At 40.2% G+C, this 13,616-nt stretch overlaps 1 protein-coding gene and 1 pseudogene across 7 annotated transcripts in view; one reads left to right on the top strand and one right to left on the bottom strand.

Annotated features, from left to right (window-relative positions):
* LOC146524976 (uncharacterized) overlaps positions 1-13,616 on the top strand; it is a 125,765-nt pseudogene that overhangs the window by 53,784 nt on the left and 58,365 nt on the right. The window lies entirely within an intron of this gene.
* Positions 1-13,616, bottom strand: part of med12 (mediator complex subunit 12) — a 38,168-nt gene that overhangs the window by 1,771 nt on the left and 22,781 nt on the right. The window contains exons 24-41 of one of the 6 annotated variants that reach the window (XM_085130650.1): positions 12,578-12,688; positions 12,383-12,496; positions 12,113-12,249; positions 10,510-10,689; positions 9,495-9,566; positions 9,229-9,392; positions 8,923-9,084; positions 8,538-8,739; positions 6,544-6,653; positions 6,147-6,282; positions 4,876-5,025; positions 4,276-4,638; positions 4,032-4,173; positions 3,708-3,910; positions 3,447-3,521; positions 3,046-3,263; positions 2,737-2,923; positions 2,023-2,232 (exon numbers count right to left, since the gene is read on the bottom strand). In XM_085130650.1, the coding sequence (XP_084986776.1) occupies positions 2,023-2,232; positions 2,737-2,923; positions 3,046-3,263; positions 3,447-3,521; positions 3,708-3,910; positions 4,032-4,173; positions 4,276-4,638; positions 4,876-5,025; positions 6,147-6,282; positions 6,544-6,653; positions 8,538-8,739; positions 8,923-9,084; positions 9,229-9,392; positions 9,495-9,566; positions 10,510-10,689; positions 12,113-12,249; positions 12,383-12,496; positions 12,578-12,688 (2,936 nt within the window). Of the gene's footprint in view, positions 1-2,022; positions 2,233-2,736; positions 2,924-3,045; positions 3,264-3,446; positions 3,522-3,698; positions 3,911-4,031; positions 4,174-4,275; positions 4,639-4,875; positions 5,026-6,146; positions 6,283-6,543; positions 6,654-8,537; positions 8,740-8,922; positions 9,085-9,228; positions 9,393-9,494; positions 9,567-10,509; positions 10,690-12,112; positions 12,250-12,382; positions 12,497-12,577; positions 12,689-13,616 lie in introns of all 6 variants that reach the window. The other 5 variants (XM_085130671.1, XM_085130663.1, XM_085130642.1 and 2 more) reach the window with 5 other exon arrangements.

The following is a 13,616-nucleotide window of genomic DNA, read 5'->3' on the forward strand; positions in this document are numbered from 1 at the left end:
ACTTTAAGAAATTAATAATAACTACAGTGACATCAAAACCATGAAAAAATATTAAACAGTTTATTTTGCGACACCACGAAACAAACGACAGCGTAAAATGAAACGATAGACGTTTTTATATCGTCATCCGATATATATCGTTATATCGAACAGCCCTATTTGTGAGTGTCAACAATTCTTTTTCTCAAGTCTAAAATGATTACTTTTATTCTTGGTATTTATCTTAAGTAGGGATGGGTATCGTTTAGGTTTTATCTGATACCGGTGCCAAACCGGTACTTTTGAAACGGTGCCGGTGCTTAAACGGTGCCCAAACCGGTGCTTAAAGAATGGAAAACACAAAATTGGTCCAAAAACCTCTCATGTTCAGCTGTTTTTTTGTAAAAAGATAACAATGTTAGTCTTTTCTGCAGGTATAGGGCATATATGGTATCACTCTTGGCTGGAAGCAGCTTAAACAATGGAAAAAACACAAACTTTGTCCAAAAACCTCTCATGTTCAGCTGTTTTTTTGTAAAAAGATAACAATGTTAGTCTTTTCTGCAGGTATAGGGCATATATGGTATCACTCTTGGCTGGAAGCAGCTTAAACAATGGAAAAAACACAAACTTTGTCCAAAAACCTCTCATGTTTAGCTGTTTTCCACTTTTTCTTCGGTCATTTTAGCCTTTTTGTCCAGGGTGAAGAGAGTATCTGCCATCAAACAAGAAGACAGCTGCATGTAGCTATGATGGTGTTTGCTAGTTCACGTTACATGCATTAATTTAATAACGCGGTTAGCTTACTCAACGTAAATTACACACGAACAACATTAAGCTACTCACGCAGAGAAGAACGGCTGCTGCTGCATCATCATCCTCATCATTTCTGCTACACTGGCAGGGCTAGGTTCATCGGATTTAAAGTGTGACCTCCTTTGACAGTATCACCTTAAAGCACTTGTTGCAGGCTGCTGAGTTTGCATCTTTTGCTGTGAAGTACAGCCAGACTTTTGACCGCTTTGCCTTGGGCATTTTTAATCTGTAGCTCTGCTCTAAAAGAACGTACGTACCTGGACCCGCCTACTATCCTCGAAACGTAAAATGATTGGCTAGAATCTAAAGTGTATCGTTCCATACCAGTTGGTGGCGGTAATGCACCTTTCAGTTGTTTGCCAACCGCCAATAGAAATGTAAGGAAGAAGAAAGTGTATCACAGCTCAGGAAAAAAAAACACCGAAATGTGCGCTGCTTTTCGGTCTGGTTACTACCGTTTATGTCAGAACCGGTGCCATGATGGCACCGGATACCGGTACCCATCCCTAATCTTAAGTGACGATAAAACCCTTGCAGAAGTTGTTACACTGAGTGTAAATTGGTAGATTGGTTTTAACTTGATTTTCATGCTTTGATCATTACTAAGCTAAAACATGTCGTTACATGTCAGTCATTTGTACGATTGCTCAATAAAAAGGTCAGTTTTTCAGGCAGTTAATTATATTGACTCTTGTGTTTTTCCTGGATTAATTTCTGTCATTGTGTTCAAATCACTAATTTAAGCTTTCTAAAGAAAACTATGTTTAGAAATAGTACATTAGAAATGCCTTGCTCTGTTGAAAAAGTACTTGGTGAGATGTTTACAAAAACGTTAAATTTCATGGGGGTGGATGTGTCCTTATCTGTAATTGTTTTTGTTTTATTATGCAAGACTATTTCTTTATTGCACTTTCTAAAAAAAATGGAAGAAAAACATCAGAATTAATGGAAGAGAAAAAACCAACAACATTGGAGCTACTCTTTGATGCAAATACACCTTTTTTTATCCCTCTTGTAAATTATTTTTTGTGATAACTGAACACAGACTTTAAATAATTATTTAGCAGCATAACAACAAGTCTTAATCCTTTAGTTTATCTCACCATATCCAAAACATATTTAAATACAGATGACGTTTCCACGGAAACCTCCCAGCACCTGCCACCTGTCCAGTCGTAACGAATAAATCCTGCGACTGCCTGGAGTACTAAAAGCCACTAAAGTCACCTGGACTCCTACCATGGGTTGCTGCGGTGGCAGCGGCTGCATGCTCAGGCCCTGGTTCTGCGCCTGGCCCGGTGGAGGCACAGCCGTCACCTGTGGCTGTTGCTGCTGTGGAACCTGCTGTTGAGGAGGAACCTGCTGTGGTTGGACCTGCTGCTGCTGCTGCTGCTGCTGTTGCTGCTGCTGCTGCTGTTGTTGATGTTGTTGTGCCTGCTTTGGTTGGGGAAACATAACATAGAAAAAGCTTGTAAATTTCAATAATGCACCACAACAGCCGAAAGAACAGCAAGGGCCTCTTGCATACTGGATTTAATCTCAAAAGATGCAGATTTAAACAAGTTAACATCCAAATGGTGTTTTTTTCCCTAATATGGTAGAAGACAAAGCTAGGGAACCAATCCTATCGATCTGAGATAAGACGAATTTTGTTGGGAACAACTTTTATTCAGCATAGGAGGAAACATTTAGCTGTGACAACGTGTTGAAAAGTAAAGTTAACGTTATTCAATACCACTACATTTCTAACACAGTGATGTGCTTTTAGAACTTTAATCTACGCTAGAAGAGCAACTTTCTCTGCGTTTACAGGCCACGCCTTTAAGCACAGCCTCCCATCAACCTTTTTTAGTTTTTAAAGCTGCATCAGGCAACTTTTTTCTGTTTTAAGAAAACCCAAGCCATAGCTAAGATGTGACTAACTTCATATAAGTGACATACCCTCATCACTGCATGATGTTGTCTGAGGTACTGCTGCTGCACTAATTGCTGCTGCTGCTGTTGCTGCTGCTGCTGCTGTTCTGTTAATATCTGATCGGGCCTGGACAAGCCTGGATGGACACCTTGTCCCATTTGACCGAGATGGGATGGCATGATAGGATTCTGCTGGAGTTGCTGGTGGGGAAACCTGATATGTACAAGCCAATAAGAAAAATTAGCATATGCAACAATGCAGCAAGCATAACAAGGACAAAAAGACTTCTAAGTGCTAATAATGATCAAACTTGCAGATTTACTTATAATACTGACCTCTGTGTGTTCTGCATGCTCTGTGGGTAGCCTGTGGGCTGTGGGGCTTGCCGGAGAAGATACCCACTTGGCCTCTGTTGCCTTAGAGGATCCACTACAGCAGGGTTGGCTCCATGTGCACCTGGGAAATTTTGGTTGCCATAGGAATGAGGTACTATACTACCACTTTGAGATGGATGCTGCTGCATTCCCATGTGGGATCCGTATGTGGTATAGCCCTGTGGTGTAGCACAAATAAAGACAATGTTGATAAGCCAAGCAAGGAGGAGGAGACGACTGCAGACAGGACCAGGAAAGACCACAGGCATCGATTTCAAACACGGTGTGTGGTCTATGTTTGATCATGTATACAAGCTTGTGTTAAATGTGATGAACGTCAGAAAAAGAAAAAAAACACTTACCTGGGATTGCATTGAAGTATATTGTTGGTTTGGTGGCATTTGTCTAATCTGCCCTAATGCGTTTGGATTTTGATGCTGAAAACACAAAAATTGAATTATTCATTTTCTCCACTATAAAAACAATCAAGGATCAGAATTTAAGCAGCAGTTAAACACAAACTACGTCTGTTTACGTTCACTAAATAGTGCTAAGGTGGCACAACTATTCTTAAGGAGTAAGTATTGCTCGACATGTCAGAGGTACAGACTCACCAGTCTGACCTGTAGTTGGTGTCGCAGATTCGGGCCTTGTGGCATGGTGGGATGGGGCTTAAAAGTCATTTGGTACTGTTTGTCTGGTCCCATGATGCCAGTCATGCTTCCCGGCATGCCGGGCATCATGCCTGGATAACTAGGCCGAGCGGGCATTTTGCTAATTTGGCTGCGGTTTGGTTGTCTGTATGGAGCATCTAAACCTGGACCTCCTGTGGAGAAACAAATAAAACATAAGTCTCAATCCCAGATGTTCCAGCTGTGGCAGTTCCTCTTGGGTGCTACAGCAGCATAAGTCATAATGATGAGAGTATCCTGCAGTTACTATCTGACCTGTAATCTGACCTGGAGGTAGAGGCTGGCTCTGTGTGTACACGTTCTGTGGATTATAGGGCATGGTCCTGGGATATGTGGGGTTCTGCATCAACTCTGGTGCCATACTTGTGTAGGCAGGGCCTGGTGTTCGGTTATAGTCCTAGTCACAGAGGATCAAGTATTTATTTAAGTTTGGAAATCAATCAAATATAATGATCTCTCATATTTAACAACAAAAACATCAGTTGGCAGGATAACAGACCTCTGTTTTGTTAGAAGCCGTTTTCTTTTTCTTGGATTTAGACTTTTTGTTGGCCTCTGGTGGCACCGTGGCTACACTCTTCTCTGTCTTCACCGCCTCGATCATCTTCTCTGGTTCCTGTGAGACAGGCGTCAGGGGTTCCTCCTCTTCAGGGGGTAGGGGAAGCGGCTCCAGGTAATAGCTACGTGGTTTGGGCTTCAGGTGGGTGTGATAGAGGAGGAATCGCTGCTGCTCCTCAAACTTAGTCACCTTACGGTCCACACGTACCGTACCAAACCAGCCCCAGGAGAGAGGGGCGGAGTGTTTCAGACCCTCAAAAACATCCCACGGAGAAATCTTTTGTTTGGTAGATACTTGAAGACCCTGATAGATCAGAGACAAATTAAACTTACTAAACTCAAAATCATCAAGTGAGCATCAGTTCGTTGCAGGTTTATCTGGTTTTCCTGTGACCTTAACTTGTATTTATCTTTACAAGCTGCAGTATTTGCATCTTTAGTTCTTCTCTACCCCTCTTTCAAAATATAAAAACTGTGTACATCTAATTTTATAAGCCTAATGTACAGGATGTATATCGACAAATAAAAAGAAAGTGTTTACCTCCTTCTCAAAGCCGGCTATCTTGTTGCCCTTAGTGTCTATCAGCGAACCCTGAGGTTCACAGGTTATGACATCGCGGGTTTGCTTGGGCAGCGGCAGAAGCTGGCGAACCTTTTCCAAACTTTCTGACTGCCGATCTCCGAGCTCTTTCTGCGGACAGAAAACAGATGGAGTGAGTGTTAATAAAACTTAACTTTACATGGACAAAATCTTCTCATTTAATGTCTACATGAGCAAAGCCATTACTTTGGCTTCACATGCAAAATGATCAACAACCAAGATAGTTACAGCAAGAATTAACCGTGACCTTTAGTGTTCACAGTATACAAGCCTTCGGCACTTAAGGTGAAAAAGCAAATGTTTCACTTTTGTCACTCTGACAGTTGTGGTCAGTCTCATTTTAAACTTGAACTCAAGTGGTTATTTTTATAGACGGCGCTCAGCCTTTAATCTGGTGAGTTCGCTACTTAATACACCTTTACTACTCATAAGGAAGTCGCTGTTACATACGCAGTAACTTCTAAAGCAGATCATGCATTAACATTTTTCTTTTGACACTGAATTTATTTATTTTGGTATTTATTTACTAATTGTATTAAGTAATTTAATAATCATGCAATAGTAACTTAATATTACCGATCATTTAGCAGAAATGATTTAGAATAAATACATGCATTTAAAAACAGTTTAACGAGTTAATACAATTAAATGGAAAATTAAATGACATGTTTAATATATTTCATGCAATACTTATTCAGAGTGACTTTTTTTGATCCTTCATAATAAGGACCACAGTTGAGCATTACATAACATCCTCGATGCATGAAGGAGCGTTTCCGCAGCTCCTTCCTCCCTGCAGCTGTCAGACTGTACAATCTGAACTGCTCCCAACAAACACAGATGTTTACATCAATGCTGTAACTGCAATAAGTTAGTTAATTAACCGATTCACACTACAACCTGGTTTGCCTCTTACCTGTAATTATTTTTATTTAATTTAATAACTGTACAGTTCTCTCTGTTTATAGTAACCATTGTCCTTAATGTAAATATGTAAGAAAAATTGTGTATGTTTCTGTTCTGTGTCCTGTAACTGTTTGTAGTATATTTGTCTTTTTGGCTGCTGTTACAACCAAATTTCCCCCTTGTGGGACAATTAAAGGATTATTCTATTCTATTCTATTCTATTCTATTCTATTCTAACATCACACATGGAAAGTATTATACACAGTAACAAAATCTTGCATAAGTGAGGAAACTGCTCATCCTACCCTGAGCTTCTTAACCAGGTTCATGTAGGCTCTCTTGTTTTCCTCCATGCTGCCCTGAGAGATGCTGGACATGTCAGCAGCCAGCGTGCCGTTAATCAGCACACTCAACATGTCCAGCACTGTTGTGAAGAGCTCGCTGTTGGACAGAAGCAGAGTCAGGAGTCAGTTAGATAAAGTCAGTGCCCGGCAGTAACACTCAAGATTTTCAAACTATAGTTTATTAGACTGACTATTCAAAAATTCACGAGTGACATTCGATGGTACTCCACAGTTTCTTGCAAAGCAAAATACGACTAACTTTTAAAAATGCAGGTCAAGTGCTAGCAGCTGGAAAATCCAGTTCATAGAAATAATGTGCCAATATTTCAATAGAAGTTCCTTTGAAGCAAACACTTACTTATTGGACTGCATGTCCACTGTGCCACTGCTGATGATGTCAAGGAGTAGTACCGCCCACTCCGTGGTCTGCTGCGTGCTGCGCTGCACTGTATCAAACATGCCACCGACCTGATGGGAGAAGAAGAAGAAGAACAGGTGATTTTAAATAGTGCTCACATGAAAGATGTTGTTTGCATTTCTTTGATTGGTCATTCCAGCTTTCAACAAACCAAATCTTTCCACACGACTGCTTCATAATCCATATATTAAATGAAGCCATGCCAAGTTTTACCCTGCAACCAACTATGTGCCCTCACAGCACAGAGCAGCCGGTCAGAATTTCACTCTTTTAAAATTTGGACATTTTTAAAGCATTTTTTAAAATTACTTTAACTTCAAATATAAATGTTTCAGAGCTGAAAAACAAATTTATGCTCTGCTAAAAACATCAGCAAAATCCATTTTACACCCACTCAAATGTAAAGCCAAAAATCACATTTTTGTTCAGCACCATCTCTAAAACAAACTTGATGGAATACATCATAGTTTCACTTGTGTGCTAATGTCCACCAATTTAATGCAAATGTAGAGATACAAAGTAGCACTGATACACAACATCCGTTTTCTCATAATCAACTGAAGGATGCATCCTATGATTGGACGGGTGGCTGTGGCTACAGACGTAGATAATCCAAAGGTTGTTGGTTCGATCCCTGGCATGCCAAAGATTTCAGATACCGAATGCTAGTTGCTCTCAATGACTTTGCAAGGGTGTGAATCAGGGGTGGGCTTTGCTTTTCGATTTATCGATTAAAATCGATTCTAGTTTGGATAACGTGATAATGATCCATTAAAATCCTGAATCGATTTTTTAATATAAATTTATTTTGGCCGAAACGCCAGAATCTCAGGCTAAACCTCACAAAATTTCAACAACCACCAAACAGTAAATGAGAGCAGGAACACGGATTCTGCACAAAGACAGAAACAATAAGCGCCGACACATCAGAATCAGTGAGATGTCGCCTTTCTCACCCGACGGCACGGACACGGTCGGGGCTGAAAGCCGACAGCTCGCTGACTCTGATGTTTCGGCGGGTCGAGCTTTGTGTTCACGTCCTTTTTGCGCTGATTCTGAAGCTGAAGGTTTGATCTCTCTCCAAACAATATTGACCGAACCAGCAGCAAAAGAAGATCCAAACTACGCTTCACATAAACATCGTCATGAATTCACTCTGACTTTTGCTGTTTTGCTTCCACCAGGATAAAATCACACTTCATGCACAGCTCTCTCTCTCTCTCTCTCTCTGTACTTCAACAACAGTTTTCCGTCTAAAAATCTGTTTTCTGCATTATTCGCTTGCTTGTTACGCACAAGTCTACTGCTGTTTACAGCCTGTCGACGCTGTTTTTGTCTTTTACTTCCAAAAAGAAAGCCTCATTTCTGCCGTTCAATACCGAACAAATGTAAACTTTTTAAAATGATGCAAAATTGCAAAACGCTCAGCTGTGTCTCTAGTAAAACCTCTGTAACTTTGCTCTGCTTCACGTCAGCAGCATCAGGCAATGTTCATGTGTTGATTAATGGTTTTCTTTCGTTTTTGAACGATCCCAGGAGAATCACCTTCACGTTTTTCTGTTTTATCCTCAGATACTTTGACACAAAGGCATCTGCTGTGATGCTCACACCTTTGATCAAGTCTCGCAAGTGTCAGCTTTCGTTTTATAGATATAAAAATATGGAAATGTACTGATGCATGATCTGAACTGTAATATTTCTGACTGTCTGAGGCAAAATGTCCACGATTCAAATCGATTCGAGACTTTGTGCATCGGAATCGAATCGATTCTAGAAATCAGTGACCCAGCCCTAGTGTGAATGTTAGGCACTTCTCCCCACAGAGATGATAAATCAATGTGGATTTTTTTTTGCCTTCTTTGCAGTTTGATTTAATTCATGCAATTCTTTCTTTTTTTTTTTAAACCAGCTGTCTCTTCTTTAAAAACGCTTACAAGATTCAGTCGTAGCTTCAGTGCCTCATGCATCATTTGCTTTGCCTTGCAGTCATCCTGGTACTGGTCTTCTCTCCAGTTGGTGACAATCTGCTGCACTTGGCTGTAAAGGGAGGTGAGGAGACCCTCCCTCTGTTCATCCTGCCCTTTTAAGCAGGTCAAGACCAAAGACAGGAACGGCTGCTGGCTCAGCAGAGACATACTGTGAAAGGAAAACAAATTTCACTTGATGAAAAAGGAATCATTTGGAGTTTTTGGAGATTTCATAATATGTGTAAGTGCTACAAAATGAAAATGTCCTTCCTGCCAAACGTTTCTTTCTGAGATTCCAGATCAAAGAAATCTAACTGGTTTAACAACAAAGAGATGTTAGTTTGCCACATACCTTTTCTGTTTCTGCCTGTCCCTCTCCTTACGTGAAGAAGAGCCAAGGTGCTGCCCTTTCTCCAGCTCCTCTCCTGCCGCCTTCAGCACATGGCCCTGGACTGACGTGGGCAGCTTGGCTATCAACGGAGCCACCAGCCAAACACCCGATCGCTCTGATGAGCTGCAGATAAGAAATATTAGACGTCAGCATCGCTGTATTCAAACCCAAATGCAATGGCTATGATATTTTCTCATAAATAAATGTCCAGACGTAACAAAAAAACAAACATAAAATAATTTTAACAAGACCCGAGGAGAGACGCACCTTAAAATAGGCTTCATTTTGCTTGTGGTACTGTTGTTATTCGATGCAGAGCCTCCTTGGGCTGCTGCCCCGTTCCCTGAGGGGTTACTGGAGTTCATCTCAGCTGATTTCTGGAACACCTCTATAGTGGCCTTGGCTATGTTCTCCAAGAGAGAGTAGAGTTCCTGAAGGAAAACAAATAAGAAATAATCTGATGTGTCTGATAACAGAAATCCCACGATTACGTTGTTTTCTTTTCTTTTTTAAAACAAACAGATAACACTCACATTGTTGGTGCTCTGTTTGATCATCAGCTGCAGCTCCAGAGACGACTGTCTCATCGTCCACTGGTCCATATTCTGCATCAGGGAAAGGATTACTGTTAAATTATATTCTTGTGGTAGAAATTAACAACCTGTCATGAACAAGTTATAGTTGAGGCATTAGTCCTGTGTTAAACATGTCCTAAACATGTCAGATTTTCTGCTTTTGTTTTAAACCACATGTAAAGGGACATAATGTGAATATTAAAAACAGCCTTTGATACTTTACGCGACTAAGGCTGCTCATAATTTTTATTTATTTATTAACCTTTATTTAACCAGGAAAATCCCATTGATTAAAACCTTAATCAATTGGGGATTAAAAACCTCTTTTTCAAGGGAGACCTGGCCGAGACAGGCAGCAGCAGATGTCTCACAGTTACAGAAATGACTCAAACACAGGCAGCAACAACACACATGCAACAATAAGTGAAAGAATACAAATACAATAAAATTCAATAAAATTCAAATAAAAATAAATAAATAAAAAATCAGTTAAAATAAATCAATCTAATAGAAACAGTTGCATGTTATGGACTTGGCCTCAAGGATTCGTAGTTTAGATTTAAAAGCACTTAATGAAATAAATTCAGTCATTTTCCTTCTGCAGTTTGTTCCAAGCCGAGGCTGCTGAATGGACAAAAGCTCTTTTACCAAGTTCAGTTCGGGCAAATGGAGCAGAAAGCAACAAGTAACAACAAATAATTGATTATGTAAACAAACAGTTCACTATGTGTCTGTATTTTAAAACAGGGGCATGTTTTTCTTTACTGATCCGATTTTTTCTGGTGGCCCATTAAATGAAATGAGTTTGACACTGAAACCCTCACTTAGCCAGCAGAGGGCAGCAACACTCCACCAACTCAAGCAACAACTTGATAACAAATGATTTCAGACAAATTAAAGCTGTTACAGTTAACACGCTCGTTCTAAACGACAAACAAAGTTTCGTGCATCATGTGAACTTTTTTTTCTCTACCTGGAGGATGCGTTTGATACGCTGCCTCTGAGGGTTGTCGCCGTCATCACTGTCCAGCTGGCGGTGAGGATAGCAAATAAGCTGCAGCAGTCGCTGGGCTTGAATGTTCACCAGCACCGGGTCTTGGAGGGCACTGCTGTCCTCAGACAGAGACTTCAGGCAGCGTTCTCCAACCCATTCCTGAAAAAGAAGGGAAAAGGCGTAAAGTGGGAAATGTCAACAACTCCAGCGACCCCCACGTTCAGGTTCAAGTATCAAGATAAACTCAGTCATCCAAAACAAGCATGGCTAAAGCTAGGTGAGTGGTAATGAAAACAGGGCAATGGGTCAATTCTTATGAAACAGAGCTGCTGACTAAAAAATATTTTGGAAATTTTACGAGGTCTCAGAGCAAGTGCATTCCTCTAAGATGATGAGCTGCCAGCTCGTCCTCCAGCCTTCATATCTAAGTGACATCTGGTGCAGAATGTGATCTCATTCATGCTTTTTATGCACCTCTGGCTTACTGAATTTATGTGAAGTACAAAATAAGAATAATCAGTTACTATTTGCTGTCTCACAAAAGCTTTCTGACAAAAAAAAATGCACCGAAGATGAGACCAAAGTTCTCAAAGTAAAAAGCAATCTTCTTTTTTCATTTACCTCATTTTACTGTGGACTATATTCACACCATCTTAACCCTTTAAGACCTACCATAGAACCAAGTCCGCCAGAGCTTATATTATATTTTTACAAGCTGTGGAGCCGTTTTTGGGAGCATTTCAAGTTGCTATACATCAATACAACCATTATAGCCCAGATTTTAATAATATGTCTGCATTAAGTGCATAGTAATTACATAAATTGCAAAAAAGTGCAATAAACTACAAAAAAATTGAAAATCGTTTTTGTTTTTTAACATATATTTCTAGTTAGAGAAATTTAAGAGGCTTATCCCTCAAAACTGTAAATACAAAAAAGTTGCACAAAATAGTTTCCCACCACAGGAAATTTATTTTGAGTGTCTTCATAGTTTTATTTTTGAAATACACCAATTTTTATACACTGCAGGAAAAACGAAAATAAATATTATAATGCAAATTTGCAAAAAAGCAGCATATGCATCAAAATAAACTATTTCCAGCAGTGCAATATGAGTCCTAAGCATCCCAGAAACCACACAGAAAGTCATAAAGTCAAAGATAACTTTTAAAAACACCAGTATAGGCTCATGAAGCCCTGATGGTAAAAAACTACATTTCCGCGAAAATGACGTCACTTCCGGTTTCGGGCAGATCATGGCGGACATGCGATAGTTCGCACTGATGGACGTAGGAAGTGTTACAAACAGCTGATCGGATCGGCAAAGCGTGTTTCTGGAATATTATGTTTTTGTTGCTGCAAGTGCTTTTTATGCAGTTTTTGCAAAACTATATGTGGAAGGAAACTGTGACCGAGGACAAGCTGATGGCATAAGATGTAAGTACAACTCCTCCGCTTTCATATGCAAAAAAAATTATTGCGCTAGCTCACGTGGTTGCAGAGCTACCGGGATTTAAAAATAGTTACGCAAAACAGAGCGTGCTGCTCTGACCGGCTTTAAAGGGTTAACTCATATTCTCACCTGCTGGCAGATGGTCTTCAAAACATACTTCGCATATACATCCAAGCTGGCCGTCTCGATCGAGACATTGCGTCCTTCGGATATGTCGTCGAGGCCGGCGGTGTGCGACAACCCTGAGCCTCTCAACTCAGCATCACCTGCAACAAGAAGGAGCCGGCAAAACCAATCAGTAAACATTTGGCAAAACTGATTATGCCTGTGTTTGATACCAGTTTTTACAAGGTGCACTCTAAGCTTTAAATTATATAAGAGGAATATAAAGAGTCATACCCAACATAAACACAGCTTTGAGAACAGCAAATACAGCTCCAACCACTATGCTGTTCTGGGAGGCGGCAAGAAGGTGGCGATCGCAAGACGACCGGATACCAACTGAAGCCTTGTCTGCAAAGTTATAACACCAGTTTAAGACGAGCTTTGCTTCAAGCTGAGAAAAATGGTAAAACGTTTGTAGATGCTCACTACCTGACTTCACACCATCTTGGGGGACAGGGTTGCGCTGTGGTGTCTTGAAAAGATGCAGCAGGATTCTGCAGGTCAGTCTGGCTCCTGGTTCAGAGTCTTGCTCACTGCAGGCTGAAGTCACGGATCAAAACATGTGCTCTGATTAACACCGAGTTCCTTCACATCGCATTAGGAAGGTTCGCTCCTTTTTTCTTTTTGGATGGGCTACACAATCCACTACATCAAAGTCACACATCTAAATTTAAACCCTGTCCTAGATAGGCTCCTCATCAGGCAAGATGAATTTTCATAGAGCTGTTGTCGTGAAACAGGGAGTGAGAACAAAGCATTTACTACAAGTGAGAGCTGTTGGCATTTGGCACATGTAGTGGTGTTATAACATGAGCCAAATGCAACCAAACAGCATGGCTGAATGAGGCTTTGTCTCCACTCTGGGAGGGAAAAAAAGATTAACAGCAGGCACTTTTCTGGCGAAAGCACAAACTGCACCGAGGCTTTGTGGACCCAGATCAAATCCGTCACGTTTATTCTCCCCTTTGATAGAACTAATGCATTATAAAGCTGGATATTCCTTCCTGTGAGCCAGGCTGAAATGTACTGCTCACTCATTTATAGAATGCCTGTGCAGTTATATAGAGATGCTTGGAAGGAAAGTGGTATAGAGAACGCAAGTAAGGCTAAAGGAAAAAAGTAAGCGAGAGATTTAGTGGACAAATGGGCTTTACTATTTACATTACTATAAGAATATTTTAAAGAAAACACTCCCAAAGGGGGCAGTTTATAAATAATACATAAAAGAAATATACTTATCCATATCCTTATCTATTATTAGATAAGTATTTCAAACACACATATCATATTCAAATATGATACTTAGTAGAGGTGGGAATCACCATACATCCCACGATACGATATTATCACAATATTTAACACACGATACGATATTATTGCAATTTTTAAAAATATTTTGCGATATTCAGATTCTGTACATAAAGGTAAACTTTATCAATATTCATTTTCTCTAATATCAAAGTCTCAC

Source organism: Neolamprologus multifasciatus, chromosome 2, assembly GCF_963576455.1.
Source record: "Neolamprologus multifasciatus chromosome 2, fNeoMul1.2, whole genome shotgun sequence".
In the NCBI taxonomy this organism is placed as follows: Eukaryota; Metazoa; Chordata; class Actinopteri; order Cichliformes; family Cichlidae; genus Neolamprologus; species Neolamprologus multifasciatus.